This window comes from Sarcophilus harrisii, chromosome 1 (genome assembly GCF_902635505.1).
Source record: "Sarcophilus harrisii chromosome 1, mSarHar1.11, whole genome shotgun sequence".
NCBI lineage: Eukaryota > Metazoa > Chordata > Mammalia > Dasyuromorphia > Dasyuridae > Sarcophilus > Sarcophilus harrisii.
Genome location: NC_045426.1, coordinates 654,209,379 through 654,229,077, shown reverse-complemented (window position 1 = coordinate 654,229,077; position 19,699 = coordinate 654,209,379). Strand labels below are relative to the sequence as shown.

Sequence of the window (19,699 nt, the reverse complement as noted above, 5' to 3'; positions counted from 1 at the left end):
CAACCTAAAAAAAGAACAGTGTGAGAGATGTTACTGAATATTTTGTTAAAATCTAGGTAAAATTCTCCTCATTCACCAGGTTAGTAAACTAGTGAAAAAGGAAATTAGGCAGTTTTGTTTAAGTACCTTTCAAGGGTACCTGTATAATAAGCATCATTTGACAAGATGACAGCCTGAAGTCTTCCCCACAGATACATGGCATCCTAAAGTGTTGGCATTAAAAAGACCACGTTGTACAACCTGTTCATTTTGAAATGGGGAAGCTAAGATCCAGAATGGGGAAGCTGACACGAGCATTCCTTGCCTAATAGGCTAGGACTCTATTAGTAACAGCTAGGTAGCACTACTGCCATAATTCAATCCTAACCTTTCCCTTTCCAGCCAAGCTCAGTTCAAATAGATGCAAAGCTGACGATCTTCTGCTAGCAGTCTGAGAGGAGCATAGACGAACCTCCCTCTTCCAGCCAAATAGTCCCTCCCAGATGGCCAGGCAGATTGTGCCCTGGCCAGGTCTAGGGTGGCACAGGAAGCGCGTTATCTCACCTGAAAATGATCCAGCATCTGTTTCCATGATAACAGCAGCAGGGCCTCTTTGCGTACCTTTTTGGGAATTTCTGAGTAAAGGAGAGAATTCTCACGGCTGCCATAAGGCATCCCTAGGGAAACAAAAAAGAAATCCATGGCACCAGGCTCTGGGAAAAGCTATGACTTCTCAAAGACACCAACCCAGAAATGGGGAGGTGTGGTTAGACAATAGTTCCTGTGAAAAATATCTGGGGGCTTTAGTAGCCTCAAGTAGTCTCAACAATGTAACCCGGTAGCCAAAATAAGTAACGTGATCTTGGGCTACACTAAGAGCTTATTATTCAGCAAGGTATATAACAATATAAATGGAAAAAACAACAACAAAACTATGCCTACTGAATGCTAGGCCAAATGTCTCCCCGCCAGAAAGGGATATGAACTATCACTTTACCCTGGTCTTTGTAGAGGTGGAGGACTATTGGTATGGAACACTACATTTCAGTATTAGGTTTTTTCCAATGTGTCAGACTATTTTGAGAAACTGGGTCTATCTCTGGAATAAATTAGAAAATGTAAGTGCTGTAAAAACAAGAGAGCAGAGAAGTAGCAGCCAGGATGATAAAGGGAATGTAACCAGGCCATCTGAGGACTGACTAAAGGAATTAAAGATATTTAACCTGTGAAAGAGAAGATTTATGGAAGGCAAAGTTAGTATATGAAGAATGGCAACAGAGAAGCGGCTTATGCTCATTCTGCTTCGCCCCACAAGGAGGAAGTTTCAGAAAGTTAGCTTTGGGCTCCCTTTTGGGAAAAACTTCCTAAACAATGATAACAACAAACTGCCTTGGAAAGTGCTTAATAATGGGAGCCAGGCAACCAGGCAGCTACTTTGTTGGGATGCTGCTGAGGCAATTCCTATCCAGATAGGGGCTGGACAGATGTCCTTTGAAATTCCAGCCAGGGACAAACACAAGGAAATGCTGACAGGCCCAGTCTAATGCAATACACATTTATGGTTATTGATGGCCTAGAGATTTATCCCAATGTCTTGGCAGAGGGGGAGGAAGCAATGGCAGCAATATTCTGAGGCGGGGGGATGCAAGTTGGGGGTCTTTGGCCAGGGCCCCTCCAGTAATCAGAGAGTCCAATGTAATTAGTCATGGAGCTCTAGCTTGCAGCCATAAGCCCATCTGGGAGAAGGCAAATCTAGAGGACTCATGATGTGACCACCAGCTGTCTGGTTTGAAATGCTGCTAGCAGCAACCCTATTTCCTGGATCAGCCTGGCTGCCTTTCTAACAAAGGGAAGATTCTGGGCTACAGAGTCCTTATAGGTCATTTACATCCAGACAGGGAATATCTTCTCCCAGGGCCCCAAATATTCTGGCTGTTCACATTAGATTTCCAAGAGTTCAGTAAACGCCAGCATCTCCTCCTCCACAGAATCCTTTCCTGTCTCTGCTGTGCCCAGACTCTTTCAGTTTAAGACTCTCAGAGCTACAAAGGACCTTAGCAAGCCATCAAGTCCAATCCTCTCATTTTACAAATTGGGAATCTCAAGCCAAAGAGCTCAAGTGATCTGCCTAAGGTCACACGGGCAGTATGTAGCCCAGACAAATCTTGAACACAGACCCTTCAGTTCCAAGCCCAGAGCTCTCTCCCATACAGAAAATCCATCTAATTACCAGCCCCAGCCTCCCAGGTAACACGGTAGTTTCCAGGACACCAGAGGAACACTTGGAGCTCTCCAAGCAAATGAAACAGGCAATCTTGCCCCAGCCTCTTCTGAGGGCACCATCTGGTTTCTGGCCTTGATCTAGGAAGGAGTAAGGACTCTGCCCACCTGTCATGACTGATTGTCCACCTGTCATGACTCATCAGGGGGATCCCAATATCTTGCCAACTATGTTACCAAAGATAATCTTTCTTTAGTTACTACAATCTTCGCCTGATGACCAAGGGAAGAGAGGTTATCCAGAGGAAAGAAGCCCAGATTGAGAGTCAAAAAACCTGGGATCTAGGCCTGGCTTTCCTACACCTGCACTGAAATTTGCTGACTGACTTGGTCTCTCAAAGAGGATGGCCACACCCACTCTTCCTACCTCAAGGGGATTCTGTATGGAAAATTCTTGTAAGTCTGCAGTTGTCTAGGAAGGAGAGGCATTATTAGGAAGGTTATAGCAATGGCCCCCTAAGGATACAAAAAGGGACCTGGCAAAGAGAAAAACGGAATCAGCTCTGGGCTCAAAAGACCTGAGGTTTTAGTCCCAGCTCTGCCACTCACTCACAGATCTTGGGAAAGTACCTAAGCATTATTTCCTCAACTATAAAAAAATGAATAAAGGGTTGGACTAGAAAAACTCTAATCTCCCCATCTCTTCCAGGTCTGATATTTTACTATATGTAATCCCATGGGTAAGGGGAAAACCAAATCTGCAAGCTGCAGACTGAACAATCTCCTAGAAGCCTCCTCTTTTGGGAAAGCAGGATATGCTTTGGCCCAAGGTATATTGTGACCAAGGCAATGACTCAGGGAGGTTGCTCCAGCCAACTAGTGATTAAAATAAAAAGTTTCTCATCTATACAGCTCAGTCCTACATCACCTGACCATCATAAAAACAGATGGGGACTGCTGCACACTCTATTCCCCTTCCTGCTCAGCACCCACCAACAGACTGACTTCTTTCCCCCTTTAAGGTTCCCAAATTGTTTGCAGATGGCATCAGGCTAGGCAGGATCAGTGCTTGCATTCCCCTGGCAGAGCCAATGGTCACCTCTAACTCATAATAAAGCTGAAAGAAGTTTGCAAAGGAGGAAGGCAAAGTATGAATACAAAATTAGGGGTCGGGATGATCTTAACAGGCTAGAATAATAAGCTCAATCTAACAAGACAAAGTTTAATAGTAATAACCATCTTAATGCAGCTGATTTTACTGAAGTAACCTGAAGGTTTTTACATTTCAATATTTGAAAGAAATTTGAAAAAACCTGGAGTTTGGTTCAATTAAATCAATCACAGAAATACAGTATGAGGAAGCCAGGGCCAGGAACAGTTTATGTGAAATGGACCTGGGGGTTTTAGTGGACTGTTGGCTTGATTTAAGTCAAGAATGTGATACAGCAGCTACAAAAGTTCATTTTATGGTATGAGATTGCATTAAAAGGAGCAGTGTCCAGAACCAGGGGGGTAAAAGCCCAACTGTCCTCTATACTGAATAGGCCATAGCTATGATGCTAGTCTTTCTCAAAGCATGGTACCCAGAATGGAAAGCAAAAAGGAGAAGATCTAGAGAAAGGTAAGAATAGTGAGATGACAAGAGACTGTGTTAGCTGAAGGAACTGAGGATGTTTAGCCAAGAAAAGAGAAAAAGTAGAAGGAAACGTGATTGCTGGGTTCACATATTTGCAGATCTGCCATGAAAAAGGGTAGAACTAGGAACAAAGAGGGTAAGCGGCAGTTTCAGAGAGGAAGATCTAGGTTTAACATATGGAAAAACTTTTCAACAGTTCAAGCTGTTCAAAAGTGGACTGAGCTGCCTGGGAAGGAAGTCAGTTCCACATCACGTGATGTCTTGAAGTAGAGCCTAAATTACTGCTTTCTGGGAAGAATATAAGAGATTCTTGTTCAGAACCAGCTGGACCAAATGACAATGAAGTCCCTTCTGGTTCTAGAAGTCTCATTCTATAATTATTTTAATCTGATTTCACTTGGACAAAGTGTTGGACTGGAGGCAAGGCAGATCCACCTAAGAAAGGTGCTGACTGTACTAATTAGAATCCTTAACAGTCAGCCTAATTATATAAAAAAAATTATTGTTTCAGAGGGGTTTTATTTTTTCTTCCAACCAGCAAGAATGATTAGACTTTTAAGAATCAAAGATTTAATAACTAGATTTATTTCCTGGCAACTCTCTGCAAGAAATCAACCTGATCAAAAGCCCCTAAGCATACTGGCAATGGATGACATAGCAAAGATGACATGCAGGTGGGGAGGCCTATGTAGTACATAGGGAGGCCACATAGTGCTGACTGTGAATTGAGCCTTGGACCAATCACAAGACTTAGGTTGTGCCTCAATCTTGCCACTTGTTAGACTGTATGTAACCTTAAGGAAGTTAGCTTACTCATTTCCTCCTCAGTAAAACAGGTCCCATAATACTACCAACCTCACAGAGTTGTTATGTGCAAAATATTGTGACTGCTTTTGTTGCTGTTGTTAGGGTAAGAGAAAGGGTGTGGAAGCCTGGCTTACCGAGGTAATAAAGCCGGTGAGAGTGAGGGCCTGACTCATCTGTCTTCTGGACAAATTGGAAGTCATGTGGGGCCTTGTTCACTATCATGCCTGAATACTTCCTGCTGCTGTGAATGATGTCCCGGAGCCCATCCCACGAATGCTTCTCCACTTGGAAGGGCGAGGAGGGGTCCTCCATCTCCACCACATCAGGCCTCTCAGGCAGGACATCCACAGTGGTCATCCTTTCTTCCCCCTCAGAGATGAGTGAGAAACTACATGGAAGATGGTGGGGGTTAAAAAAAAAAGGGGGGGGGGGGGGGAGATGAAAAGGGTGTTATAAGCAGAAGCATGGTAGTCCATAAAACCCTCTGAAATTCAGCTCCCTGAAGCCAGTTCCTACCAGTCAACCCAGTAAAAATCTTTATAAAGAAAACCCAATGAAACTAAAAGTGATAACATTTAGTAACTGGGAGGACCAAAATACTCTCAAGTCTTTTACCAGTTCCCAAACCACTTCATCACTAATACCCACCAGTAGCTCCAGCATCCTGAAAGGCAGAAAGCTAAAATCTCCATCTCCAGTTCAGTTCAACAAGTACTAATAAAATATGTACTACATAGAAGGCCCTATATTTGACACTGTGAAAATGGCACTTTAAACTCCTTGAGGATAGGGTTAAATAAGAATTCAAAATATAAACTATCATCCAAGAAACAATGAGATGGGGTAAAGAAAAGTAAGACAAAGGACTCTAGAAAAATTTAAGGAAGATCAGATGAGCAAAAATGAAGGGGGAAAAAAAAGGAAAACAAGAATTTTTAGAGGAAAAGAGGCCCTTTAAAGCCCTGTTAATGGATCTGTGAATGGGTTCAGCCATTCTAGAAAACAATCTGGAACTCTACCCTCAAAATCACTAAACTGCTGCATATCCTTTAACGCAAAGATACAACTATCAGGCCTCAAAAATATCAAGGAAAAAAGACAGAGAACCCATAAAAATACAAAAATATTTAATAACAGCCTTTTGTGACAATAAAGAACTATAAACTAAAGGGCTGCCTATTATTTGGAGAATAACTGAAAAAAATCATAATATATCAATGTAACAGAATATTACTCAGTCATAATAAATGATTAAACAGATGATCAAGCAAACCTGGAAAGACTAGTATGAATCAATGCAGAGTAAAGTAAGCAGAACCCAGATAACAATGTATACAATAACAATTACAGTGTAAAGATGAACAACTATGAGTTAACTGAAGAACTCTACTTACTGCAATAATCAATTAAGATTCCAAAGGATCAGTGATGAAACAAAATATTGACCTCTTGACAAAGAAGTGATAAGTCAAGGTAGAGAATGGGAGAGACATTTCTGGACATGCCCCACGTAAAGATCTATTTTGTTTCTCTGTGAATATTTGCTAAAATGAGTTTTTTTTTCTTTTTCAGTTGAAGGGGAGGTGGTGATAGCGTTGCCTTGCTATCCCCTCCCCCCCCCCCCTAAAAAAAAGATCACTGAAACATGTTTTAAAAAATACATACAAAAGAACAGACAGGAAGCCAGGAAAAAGATAGGCAAAATAGCTTTGAAAGTTACATGTTGAATTTGTTATATATTTAGAAGGAAAAGTAGGCCAGACAGGATGATTTTCAGTTTTCCATGAAATTATTTTTATTCCTTTTTATATATGGAAATGCTCATTTTGTTGCAGTTCAGAAAAAAATTTTTTAATAAAACTTAAGGAGGGAGAAATCAACGTCAGAGGAGGTAGGGAGGGATGTGGGGGAAAGAAATCAGGGAAGGCTTCGCTGAGGAGGCACCTTCAGTTTAGCTTCAAAAGAAAAACCCAGCAACAGTGATGAGGAAGAAGTATGATATCAACTTGTGGACATAGGAGATGGTAAGACAATTAGTCTTTCTGTTAGTTGGAATGTAGAGCAGATGTTTAAAGCTTTAAACAAAGCTTTAAAAAAGACTGAAATCAAACTTAAAGTCAGACTAAGGAGAATGGATTTTGTCCTCCTGGCAGTAGGAAGCAATGAGGGGAGGAGCATGGGTAGCCCCATGAATTTGCAAGGCTATTTTCACAAGTCACAGACTTGTGAGTGGAAAAGACCCTTGAGGTCAGCTGATCCAATTAGATCCTGAATCACCTCTAAGCCACCACCCCCAAATGGGCATCTAGCTCTGCTTCAACATCTCCAGGAATAAATGGAAAACTCGCACTCGCATAAAATAACCCTGTCCATTTTCTAAGAGCTTTTGTTATCAAAGTATCCTTCCTTATATTGAGCAAAAAATGTGTTCTGTTCCTCGTTACTCTTAGTTGGGGGTTCTGGTAAACTGGGTCACTTATAGCAGTGTTGAGATTAACAAATATCTGTCTATTCAGAGGGGAAGAATAAAAAGAAGGAAGATGTTTTACTCTCCAGGGGAAATGTTATGAATAAAGCATATAGTAGCAACAGTGTGGCAGCTAATCACTGGGTACTTGGGAGCTAGAGCTGCTTTCCTAAGTGGGAGGAAGAGTCCGGTGTCCACTGAAGCAATGCTGAGTTACCGCCTTATCCTGCTTTACTAGCTGTTACTGCACATTTTCCTGTAACCCTAAACACCCACAGAGAACCACCAGGGTCACTTTTTAAAGGACAAGGTGTCTTTTGCAAGGTATTATGCCAGTGTAAAAGGTATAGAGGTCACAGCTTGATTCTGAATTCTATGACTCAACTTAGTAGACAAAGCCTGTAAAGTTCTGTGCAGTTTAGTGAGAGCGTAGAAATATAAGAAAATAATATCACTGTCAAACTCTTTCCTCTACCTACAACTAATGTATTGGGAGCCTGATAGTTGCTCTGAGAGCAAATCTTGGATTTTTCAGTTCCTCTGAAAAAAGAGTTTCTATTACTGAAGACTGTTCATTTGCAGGGAAGAACATTTGGAGCTGAGAAAGAAAACAATATCTCGACCTTGTTGACAGCTATTACATACCTGGCAAGATAGGAGCAAAAAAGAAAAATAAGAAGCAGACTTATGTTGATCATCACCTGCTTAAATTTTTGTTATTTCCATTTGCCAGAACCTTCCCTTAAATATACAGCAAGGAAGTGTTTCCCATTTAAAGGGGAACTTGTCTGGACTGGAACCCTCACAAGTGCTCTCATTAAGCTGTGAATTTCTCATTACAGGAGGGGTTAGTTGAAGCAGAGGCTAGACAACCACTCTTCTACTGTTTCCCCAACCAATCAGTCAATAGCAAATTTTTACCAATATACAAAGTTATCACCAAAAGTCCTTCCTTCTTCAAATGGCCTCTCTCTTGTCATCTTGCTCCTCTCAGCCCCATCCTCTGCAGTCATGCCCAAGCTGGGAGGTAAAATATGGGTATGTTCTCTAGTCTGGATTGGAAGGGTAGTCTGCAACTCATTCTCTGGTCTCCACTTGCCACCCTCACTTTCAAGTCTCCCATTCATTTCTCAGTTCCTCATAATCAGGTTTCTGACTCACCTGCAATGATTTCCTTCAAGGGCCTCCAAGGACTCAACTGCTAAACCCAGAGAGCTTTGCTCAGTCTTCTGCAGCTTCTGACTTCTTGACTACCTTCTCCTTCCTGGATTCCATTCCATTGTTCTCCAGGTGTCTCCACCTACAGTCTGTCCAACCATCCAATCTTAGAGTCCCAGTGCAAAGTTATTCATCGCTGGCTCCCCACACCCCATTGGCATGAGAGCTTCCTAGAGTTCTGCCCTGGGCGTTCTTTTCTCACTCAACACCCTGGCGCTTACAGATTTCTTAAGCCATGGGTTTAAATAGCTTCTTCAAGCAGATGACTTCCACTTCTCTAGTCACAGGCCTCCATCTTTCTATCATAACAGCCTTCTTGATAACTCTTTTAAGTTTAAAATGTCCAAAGTAGAGGTCACTATGCCCTCTGACCCACAACTACCCTACTCCTCCAAATATCCATCTTCAGCACACCTTCAACCTTTCAGTCACTCAGGTCTGTAACCTAGATGCTTTCCTCCTAGATTCTCCAATCCCTCACCTCCACATCACCTCACCACCATCAATTGCCAAATCTTAGTGAGTTTAGCTCTTTATCTCCCGAATCCATTTCCTTCTCTCCCTTTCCCTAGCTAGCACCTTAACAAAATGGTGCAGGATAAATGGATAAATAACAAGCTAGTTCTAACGTCAGGAAGTGGAGGTTCAAATTCCACTTCTGCCTTCTACCTCTATGACCACTCTAAGTCACTCAAATCAGTGGGCCTCAATTTGTTCATTAAGAAAATGAGGATAATAATACCAATTGTGCAACCCAAATAAGATAATGTACAAAAAGTGTACACTTACAAATTATAGTTACAAATGTCAGAGACTACCTTAACACCCCCACAATTGGCCTCCTTGTTTCTAGTCTCTCCCTTCTTTAGTCAATCCCCCCAAAAGGGCAAAAGTCTTCCTAAGGCAGACCTCTGACCATGATTCCTTTTTCAGAAATCTTCAGTGCCTCTCTATCTCGAAGGCTAGTGGACTAATGCCTTGGTCTGGCATTTAATGCCTTTTCCCAACCTGGCTCCCATTACCTTTCCAGCCATATTTCATACCATTCTTCAAAAACTAGATGTTTCCGCCAAACTAGATGATTGGTTTCTTCTCAAATCTGAACTTCCATGCATCTGCTCAAGACAATCTTCAAATCAAATCAAATTCTCTATTTATCTCCACTGCTCAGAATGTCTTTAAGATTTATTGCAGGTGCCACCTAAAGGCTCCATGAAGCCTTCTCTTCTCCCCAAGATGGTCAGTGCTCCTTACTCAATTCTGCTTGTATCTCTAAGAACAAAAGCTTTTTAACAGCACAGGATTACATATATGTTTTTATGTCTGTGTTCTGTGAGAGTGTTTTGAGAAGTCACTATTTAACATCTGTCAAACTGAACTGAAAAAAGAAACACTGGGATATGAATCTAAGGTCTCCAAATTAAAGTCCCGTATTTTTTTCTTTAAACCACACTACAGGTATTGTATTAAAACTCATGGATCGTAGATTCAATCAAGGCTGGAAGAAAGCTTGAAGACCACTCATTCTACAGATCAGTAAACTGAAGATGGGAAAGATTAAGCCGCTGACCCAGAATCAGGGCTAGGAAGCATTCAGCTCTGGGCTCCTAGTTCTTGTTGTACAGCCCTGCTCCATGGTCACTTCCCTCTCTACTGCCATCTCTTCTCAGCTCCCATTTTTGAAATGGGGATGGAGCAGGGTAGGAACACATGGAGGAAGATTTCTCACTGATTTTGACATCCTATTTTACTGATCAAGCATTTTAAAATATCATATTTCATTTGTATAGAGCACTACGTCATTTGGGCCTCATACCAATCTGAACTGTTATCTTTACTTTACAGAGACAGAAACTCAGTCCAAAGCAGGGAAGTCCAACACAAGATTTAGACAATAAACACTATAAATGCCTACTATATAAAAGTACTGTATTTGGGCCTGGGGATACAAATACAAAATAAAAAAGCTCCCAATTCCCAGAAACTTACATTCTACTAGAAGGATATGGACAGTCCATAAACATTTATTAAACATATACTTAGTACTAAGCACTGTCCTAAGTGCTGGGGTTACAAAGAAAGGCAAAAAGTTCCTATTGGGAAAGTACTATGCAAACAACTAAGTACATATAAGCTCTAGACAGGATAAATAGGAAATTATTAACAGAAGAAAGGTACTAGCATTAAGATGGATTGGGAAAGGTTTCTTGGAGAAGTTGAGATTTTTAGGTGGGATTTGAAGGAAGTTAGAGAAGCCAGAAGGTAGAGATGAGGGTACAGCATGGAAAGAGATAAGAACATAAAATATAATTTCAGGGCAGTCACAAATGGGAGATCAAGAAAACCTTCTTGAGGATGGTAGCACATGAGCTGAGCCTTGAAGGAAATTATGAACTCTAAAAGGCAGAGGGGAAGATGGAGTGAATTCTAGATAAAGGAGAGGCAAGGCAGTCTGTTAAAGGCCCATATTTGAGAGGTAGAACACTATGTATAAAGAAAAGCAAGAAGATCAGTCTGGCTACACCAAAGAATATGAGAGGCTGGAAAGGTAGGCTGGTGCCAAGTTGTGAAGAACTTTAAATGCCCTAACAGAGAAATTTGTATTTGATCCTAGGGGTAAAAAGACATGGAAATGACTGAGGTGATTTCTTATATATATAGGATTAAAGCAGAAGGCAGGAAAGTCTCTGATCTTATTCCCATTTCTTATTCCATTGTTTTGGCAACAGTTCAGAAAAAAGAAATACAGGAACACTGGAACTGGAAGGACCCCTCATGATCAGCTAGTCTAATTCTATAGGAGAGGAAACTGAGGCCCCCAAAGTGAAGATTCTTGCCCACTATCACTTAGTGAGCAGCAGAACCAAAGTTTGAACTCATGTGTTGGGATTCCAAATACAATGATCCTCCCACCACACATGTGTCAAGATTTGCTAAAGCATCTGTCTACCCCAGGTTTACCTTTCACTTCTAGCTTGGCTGCAATGCTCTCCAAGAATTAGCCCCTGCCGGCTTCTCTGGCCCCAATCCCAATCATAAATATAGAAGGAAAAGCATCATCGACCCTCAATAATGAAGCCTAGACTCTATCCTCTAAACACATTGACTAAAAAGCCACAAGCTTAAGCATATGAAAGAGAGAAAATATACTTTTGAGTCAGCCTCCTGCAGATGGAACATGGAATGAAACCACAGTCAAGAAGCCAACGAAGAACGCGATGAGACATCTGGCAAAACTTCCAGGAACCTTCAAAGATGATGCCAGATGTCTCAGCCAGCCAGCCCCGCTCTCACATCCAGAAAGGGGTTGAACTGGCAAAGCAACATATGCCTTGCCTTCCAAAAAGCAAAAGATTTTTTTAAAGTCAACCCCCCTCCTCTTCCCCCAGGAATACAGCATAAAGCTATAGGTAAGAGGACAATTGTACCTTTAAGAACAGGTCTCTATTAGCTTCTCTCCACGCCCATCCCCACAAAGCCTCCTTCAGCTCACAATTCAGAGTTTGCACAGCTTGAGGAATTCAAGCAGATTCCGGTCAAACTAAAGTACAATTCCACCTACACATTCTCTCAACCAATCACAGAAGTCCCTTCAAAGATGTTGATGTCATCAACAAATAACCTCACCCCACTCGAGAAAGTAATTTCTGAGGTCAGGTCAGATTTCAGGGGCCTCCAGTTATCTGGGCCCTTTTAAAACCCAACCCTCACCGATTTGAGCATCCACTCAACTTCCCAGAACTTCCTTTTAGAGAGCAAAGGTGAGCTCTGTACGTGAGCAAAGAAGTGTGGATTATTATCACTGGCTCTAATTCACTGAATATTCAAACAGCAGAGGAAGAAGGGAGGGAGAGGGAAGTCCAGCAGGTCGTTCATTATCTTCTTGGGTGTGCAAGGTATTATCCGGCCTCAGAATCCTAGAAGGGGCGTGCCTCACATGGGATGGTTGGCAATGAAATTCCAAAAGAAGAGTCCCAGGAACAAAGTTCCATTGCTACAGATTCCCCCAAACCCAAGAGGGACCAAATGCACATAGGAAAAAACTTTCATCTATCTACTGCCAATAAAAACTGTTCCTCTGTTCCTGACACCTAATTTAGCCCTCAGAAAATTATTTTTAGTCTACAATAATAATGAGATATAAAGTATTTAAAGAACAGACCAATCAATATCCCCAGTTGATCTCCCAAAAGTACCTGTACCAAGAGTTCATTCAGTCTTCACACTGATAATCCTTTTCATTTTTTAAGGACTAGAATTGTGATTTTTTTTTTTGTTTTTTTCTTGGAAGAAGGAATTTCTGGTGAATACTCCTTCTCCTGATGCAGAGTGATGGCTGCTCTGCAACACAAGTCTTAGAAAATTGCCTGGAGTGCTGCAGAACTGAGTAAGGCCACATAGTCAAGATATGTTGGGGGACGAGCCTTGAAGCTAGGTCTTCCTGACTGTGACCTGTCCTTTTAGCTATAAGCAGAGCTATGGCTCAACTTCTTTGCCCTCCGGCTGCAGCGCTGGAATGAGCCTTAGAAGAGGCTTCCCCATACATCCCACATCAAATCTCTCTTTCTCCTCTCCTTCCAAACTTACTTTAGAAAATAGGAAGCAATATGATAATCACAGATCTCAAGCAGGAATTGAACAATATTAGCACTGAAACTCCAGGACAGTAATGGAAATCACAAAGGCTTTGGAGTCAGGAGAACTAGTTCTGCCACTGAGTACCTCATTTGCTCACTTCACATCTCTGTTCCCTCATCTGAAAAATTTAGGAATTGGACAAGATGATCTCAAAGGTTCCTGGTAGTCCTCAGAGTTTGCATCTTTTGACCAGTATTAAATGCTGCAACAGGCTGGACACTGAGAAAGAAAGAGCTCCATGGGGCAACATTCATTGCTTTCCCCCCAAAGTTCAGTTTGGGTTTGCTAAGCACTGGGAGGAGGATGTTAAGAATTTGAATTGTGGAATGTTCTGTGATATCCAGGTCAAATGTACTGCACATTCCATATCATTGTGCCTTATACACAACAGGAATCGTGTGAACTGAATTGCGCAATTGCCACAAAAAATCTGGGGCTGGTCTGATGGAGATGGCCATGGCCAGTGAGGACCAATAACCAACTTCCCCTTACCAAGGCATGATTTAGCGAGCATTTCTTAAGCACCTACCTCTTTGGTGCCTGAGATGCAAACACAAAATAGGATAGTCTTTGCCCTCTCAGAGCTTACCTAATCCTTGGGCTGAGCCAGATTAGAACCACAGAAACACAGGCCTATAGATTGAGGGCTGGTGGGACCTCAAAGGTCATATAGTCCAAATTCCCTCATTTGGGCCAGAACTAGGCCAGTGGAGGAGCCAAGTTAGGTCAGCTAAGATGGGATACCATGAGGGAACACAAGGTTTTGCAAGGGTGAATCTTGAAAACTATCTTTGCATGTATTCTGAAAAATAAAAAGCTATTATTATAAAAAATAATTAACAACTGGGGCTGAAATTCCAGAAAGTAAACTGCAGGAAGCCAGCTGGGACCACTTTATGGAACTCTGAGACAAGAGAGCTCCAGGGCTCTACATCCCCTTCAGAGACAGCCTCCTGTAGCTCAGTCCCTTTCAGAATTCTCCCCACAGAGACTGCCTTCCTTCTTAACCCCTTGGGCAATCACTAGGGGGTTGAGGGCCTTGTCTTGGGGCTGCCCTGGGGGGGGGGGGGGGGGGGGGGGGGCGTCTAAGTCTGTATCCCAGGGTATAAGCTTTGAGAATCAGTGATGTTCACAGACAAAGGGGCTAGTTACCTTCTCCAACTTCCAGTGGTCTTGCTTTCCAGGCGTAACCTCTTTACCTTCCGCATTAACTACTCAACAGGCTTCTGGTAGGATGGGAACCTAGAAAATCAAGGGGTCAGGTGTCAGGGGGACAACAATGCCAAGAATGGCACTGAGAACTTTTCCATGTCTTTTGTTTTCAGGAGCTCATTTCAGGCCAATTTCTGAGTCAATGAAAGTTGGAAAGACTTTTCAGATTCTATGCCTGAAACACTATAAAACTGCCAAAATAAGGACACTAGACAGAAAATAAGCATCTTTTCTCTGTGCAGTTTTCCCAACCTCACATGACGCTGGGGTAGCAGATGGGGTGAAGCCCTTCTTGAATTAAGAGGGAAACAAGGCGGCCTGATACAGAGGAGAATCAAAGCAAAGGACAGCATTCCACTGTCATTGCAGGGTTAGATCAGAGTGAGGAAAAGACCCCAGAGAGCAATCTGTATCACCTTTGCAACAGTTTCCCCAAGTGGCTGCCTCCTGAGGCAGCCTCAACTCATTCTGGGGCAGTTTTCTTTATTATGGTGTTTTTCCTTATGTAAATCAAAGCTGTCAACAAGAGTAAAACATGACTGAAAATGACTGAACATCACAATCTGCTGTTTACTAACTGCATAATCGGACAAATCACAACTTTTCTGGGCCCCACTTTAAAAACAAAACAAAACAAACAATCTCTACAAAGTTCTCTTTCAATTCAAGCCAATGAAGAATTATTAAGCATTTATGTGCAAGATCCTGGGGATAATACAATGCCAGAATGAAAAGCAGTCTCTTGTCTTCTGGGAACTTACAATAATAATAATTTTATGTAGTGTGTTTAAGTTTACAAGACACTTTACACAAACTATATAATTTGACACAGGTAAGTATACAAGTGGTAATCTGGGAAAGAAAAAGAGTTGCAGTTTCGAATCCTATGAAACACTTCTAAATCACCCCAACAAGTGAATGAGGCGGAAAGTACACATGCAAACTTCCCTAGCTACTGAAGCCTCAAATAATTCTAGCATAACAAACCTTCTAAAACATCCAGATATGTTTTATTATAACTACAGTCAGGCCCCCAGATTTTGATTAACTAAATCTGTCAATAACTGGGCAGACTTGGCCAACATGATAACTATCTGATCTCCTCTCTGGAATTCTCTGTATTCCTGGAGCCTGGTGTGTTACTTCCCACCTGAAAAATTCCTCCAACTCTGAGTAGTACTTTTGGCTCACCGCCATTCCCTCCGGTTCAACTTGGAGATGACACTTTCAACGGTCTTGATTCACCCAGAAGCCACTTGGGAGTTTTATCAAACTATTCCCAACAAACTACAGAATAAAAGACTTGTGAAATATTAAGTCACAGCACTTAAAAACCAAGTTTACTCGTCTTTGAAAAAAGTGACTCCTTCACAGTCTAAGTAAGACATCAATGAACAGCTGAGACAAGAAGTGCCAGCCAGAGATGCTGGGGGACAGGAAAGATGAAAATCCTAGAGCAACTAAAGTTAAGTGGCCCTCCCATCTAGAACCTGAAGGTTCAGTTTCTCTATAAAAGAGATGAGATGATCTCTAAAACCCTCCTAAGCTCTAAATTGTAACATCATAATAGGATCCCAGATCTAGAGCTGGAAGGGACCCCAGAAGCGATTTAGTCCAACCCCCTTATTATATAAACGAGGAATTCTGAGACCTAAAGAGATTAAGCTCAAGGTCATAAATGAAACGAGAATGGAAGGCAGGATTTGATCTCTGGTACTCCGCTTCCAGGGGAACCTAGGTGTCATAGAGAACACAATGCTGGGCCTTCAGGGAAGAAGGCTCATAATCACGAGTTCAAATCCAGCCTCAGACACCTGCCTACCTACTAGCTGCGTGAGCCTAGACAAGTCATTTAACCGCGTTTGCCCGTTTCTCCGGCACCTTTGCGGAGAACCTTGAGAGTTAAACTTCAGAGCAAGCGCCTTCCCCACTGTATCACAATGCCCTTCTTCCTGCTGCTGTTGTCTACGGGCGGCAAGGGGGTTCAGCGGTTGGACTGCTGAGCCTGGAGTCAGGGAGATGCTTCCCGAGTGCGCGTCCAGCCTTACGCACCGAGCTGGGAGACGCTGGGCAAGTGGCCTCGGTTTCCTCGCCTGTCAAATAAGCTGGAGAAGGCGACGGCAAAGCCCTCCGATAGCTTTAAGGCCGCCTTTCCCATCACCCACATCACCAATCTTCGCTACAGAAGAGGAAGAGAAAGCGACCGAGGCCAGAGAGAAGGAGAAGGTGGGGAAGGGACCCTCCGCGCAGCGCCCACTGCCCCTGGGTCCCGCCTGCAAGGGAGACAGCCGCGGCCGGGACAGAAGCTCGGGTAGGGCAGGGGACTGAGGGGCGCGCCGGGGAGGGGGAGGCTCGGGTAGGGCAGGGGACTGAGGGGCGCGCCGGGGAGGGGGAGGCTCGGGCAGGGCAGGGGACTGGGACGCAGGAGGAGGAGGATGGTGGCAAGGAGAACATCCGCTGCCGTCTACCTTCCCCATCTCGGCATCCCGGCCAGGCCAGGCTCATCGGCTCCATTTTGAGGAAGGGCCCGCAGGAGGCAGCGAGGGAGGGGGCAGAGAGAGAGCGGGCGAGCGCCGGCGGGAAGATCCTGGGGAGGGAGGCCGGGGCCCCGGGGATCGGGGACCAGGCGCCGCGCGGGGAAGGCGGGGGGTGTCAGCCGCGGAGAGGTCCGAGCCATTCTCGGAGGCCGAGGCACGAGGGAGACAGAGGGACGGCCGCACGCAGGGAGGGGGCGCCCAGCGGGGTGACTCCCGGGGTCAGGGGCGCACACCCGGGGAGGGGCCCGGGGCGGGAGAGCCCGCGCGCGCGGGGGGCAGGAGGGGCGCGCGGACGCAGCGAGCCCCTCGTGGAAGGAAAGGCGGGCAGACACTCCCCGAGGGGAGGCCGGGCCGGGCCCGGCGGGAAGGGAAAAGGGAAGGGAGGGGAGGTGGGGCCGGTCAGCTCCTCACCGCGGCGGGGCGGGGGCGGGGTCCGGGCTCCGGCAACGGCGGAGGGGGGGTGCCTGACGGCTCGTCACTCACACCCGCGGCTTCATGGCCCCGGCCAGCGGCCCCGGAAACGGCCGCGGAGGGCGGAGAGGGGAAGGTGGCGGACACGGGGAAACCCGGCGGCTCCGGACCTTTCACCCGGAAGTGGATCCTCTGAGGCGGGGGCATGGTCCGGGAGGGAGGGAGCACCGCACAACCGCCCGGATGTGATCCATGTAGTCAAGGGGAGGAGCGAGAGAGAAAAAGGAGCCAATTGGATGATCCTCAGAGAGAAATAAAAAAATGTTCTCTAGAAGCGAGCACTAGCCGCAGAACCCTGATTAGAGGATTGTCAGAAGCCCCGCCTCGCGAAGCCTCCTGATAGCGTAGCGGTTTGCGCAGTGGTTAGCGTCCCTACTCCCTGAGCTGCGAGGGAGGGGTTCGAATCTAGGCTACTAGCGTCTCCCTTTTGACATTAGTCAATTAAAACAGTAATAATCCTCCTATCTGTTAATGAGACTACTATTATCTAAATAAAAAGTGACAATATTCTAGAAATCACAATACGACTGTAGTGTTCCCAAAAGCAAACGTGTTTCCGCCCGGGATCGAACCGAGGACCTTTCGCGTGTGAGGCGAACGTGATAACCGCTACACTACGGAAACCAACGCGCAGACCTCTTTTAGAAAGTCTTAGGAAGGGGAGGCCGCGGCGGGCGCTCCCTTCTGCATTGATCCCCTCCCGCTGCGCCCGAGCCCTCTGCCTTCCGGCCAAAGGACACGTGTGCACATGGCCCCCCGGCAGGGGCGCGCAGGCCCTCAGCCTCCGCGCCTCTCGCGGGTCTGTGCGCGCACCCGAACCCAGAGCCGTCCTGGATCAGGGCTCTTTACGCTTTTTCTAGGTGGGAGCCCGAGTAAAGCTCTCCTCGGGCGGAAAGCCCAGCAATTTTCAGGCAGTCAGGTTCGTAGGGATGTAAAAGTGAGTATGGAAATAGGGCCCTTGCCGATGAGAAATCAGAGAGATCCGTTACAACAATTCCTTGGGACACAAATAATTTTACTGTTTCTCAGACAAAAGCAAGTTGGCACACGGATCAGATGGGAAAGTGTGGTTTTACATAAAGAGCTAAAATTCTGGCCAAGTATTTGATTTTTTTCTGTTGCCAGATTTTTCGTGACTCCTGCCTTCGGTTGCCTTATATGGGATCTCCACCCCCCCCCCCCATTTAAGAAGCCTTGTCCTAGAGACAAACTTAACTTTATCTTGAGGAGAAAAGGGGGAAAAAGTGGAAATTGCCATCCAAAGAAATGAATCTTTAGGGGACGGCTGCTAGTTGGACTGGAAATACGGTCTCCTGGATTCTCTGCTCCCCTGAGTGAGCCTTGAGTGTCCTCCTCTGTAACAATGGAAATTCTCTTTGAGCTATCTACCTCCCAGAACCGCTGAGAGAAGTGCTCCATTCACCCAGTCAGTCACTTAATGAACACCTACTACGTGCAGGCGTTGTGCTAAACTCGGGTTACCCAGAAAGGCAAAGGCGTCTCTGTTCTCAAGGAGTTTATCATCTGCTAGAGACACACGTACATAGGTGAGTCCTAGAAGACAGAGGCAGAATAAGGGAGAGGCTTCTGGACCCGGGGCGTCCGAACAAGAGCCCTGCCAGCCTGAGGCTCAGCCGGGGCAAAGCTTGAGAAATGTCGGGTCCTGTGCAAGAAGATGGAGCTGGACTCCGGGATCAATGAGAAGTACAAAGGACAAGAAGCCTTGGAAAGAGTGGGAGGAAGCTGGACTCCGGGATCAATGAGAGGTGTAAAGGATAAGAAGCCTTGGAAAGACTGGGAGGAAGCTGGACTCCGGGATAAATGAGAGGTGTAAAGGATAAGAAGCTTGGAAAGACTGGAAGGAAGCTGGACTCCGGGATCAATGAGAGGTGTAAAGGATAAGAAGCCTTGGAAAGACTGGGAGGAAGCTGGACTCCGGGATAAATGAGAGGTGTAAAAGGATAAGAAGCTTGGAAAGGCTGGAAGGAAGCCGGACTCCGGGATAAATGAGAAGTACAAAGGACAAGAAGCCTTGGAAAGACTGGGAGGAAGCTGGACTCCGGGATCAATGAGAGGTGTAAAGGACAAGAAGCCTTGGAAAGACTGGGAGGAAGCTGGACTCCGGGATCAATGAGAGGTGTAAAGGACAAGAAGCCTTGGAAAGACTGGGAGGAAGCTGGACTCCGGGATCAATGAGAGGTGTAAAGGACAAGAAGCTTGGAAAGACTGGGAGGAAGCTGGACCGGATCAATAGAGGTGTAAAGGACAAGAAGCCTTGGAAAGACTGGGAGGAAGCTGGACTCCGGGATCAATGAGAGGTGTAAAGGATAAGAAGCCTTGGAAAGACTGGAAGGAAGCTGGACTCCGGGATAAATGAGAGGTGTAAAGGACAAAAGCCTTGGAAAGACTGGGAGGAAGCTGGACTGGATCAATGAGAGAAGGACAAGAAGCCTTGGAAAGACTGGGAGGAAGCTGGACTCCGGGATCAATGAGAGGTGTAAAGGACAAGAAGCT

At 44.9% G+C, this 19,699-nt stretch overlaps 1 protein-coding gene and 1 non-coding gene across 3 annotated transcripts in view; both read right to left on the bottom strand.

The window, feature by feature from the left end:
- Window positions 1–17,331, bottom strand: part of DPP9 (dipeptidyl peptidase 9) — a 47,514-nt gene extending 30,183 nt beyond the window's left edge. For both annotated transcript variants that reach the window (XR_004231215.1, XM_031947811.1), the window contains exons 1-4: window positions 17,126–17,331; window positions 14,118–14,207; window positions 4,777–5,030; window positions 544–656 (exon numbers count right to left, since the gene is read on the bottom strand). Coding sequence is in view for 1 of the 2 variants with exons in the window: in XM_031947811.1 (XP_031803671.1) it covers window positions 544–656; window positions 4,777–5,030; window positions 14,118–14,173 (423 nt within the window). In the remaining variant the exon portion in view is untranslated. The remainder of the gene's footprint in view (window positions 1–543; window positions 657–4,776; window positions 5,031–14,117; window positions 14,208–17,125) is intronic.
- A 405-nt stretch (window positions 17,332–17,736) lies between these two features.
- TRNAV-CAC lies at window positions 17,737–17,809 on the bottom strand. Its single transcript has one exon. It is a non-coding gene; the product is annotated as a tRNA-Val (tRNA).
- Between the last annotated feature and the right edge of the window lie 1,890 nt (window positions 17,810–19,699).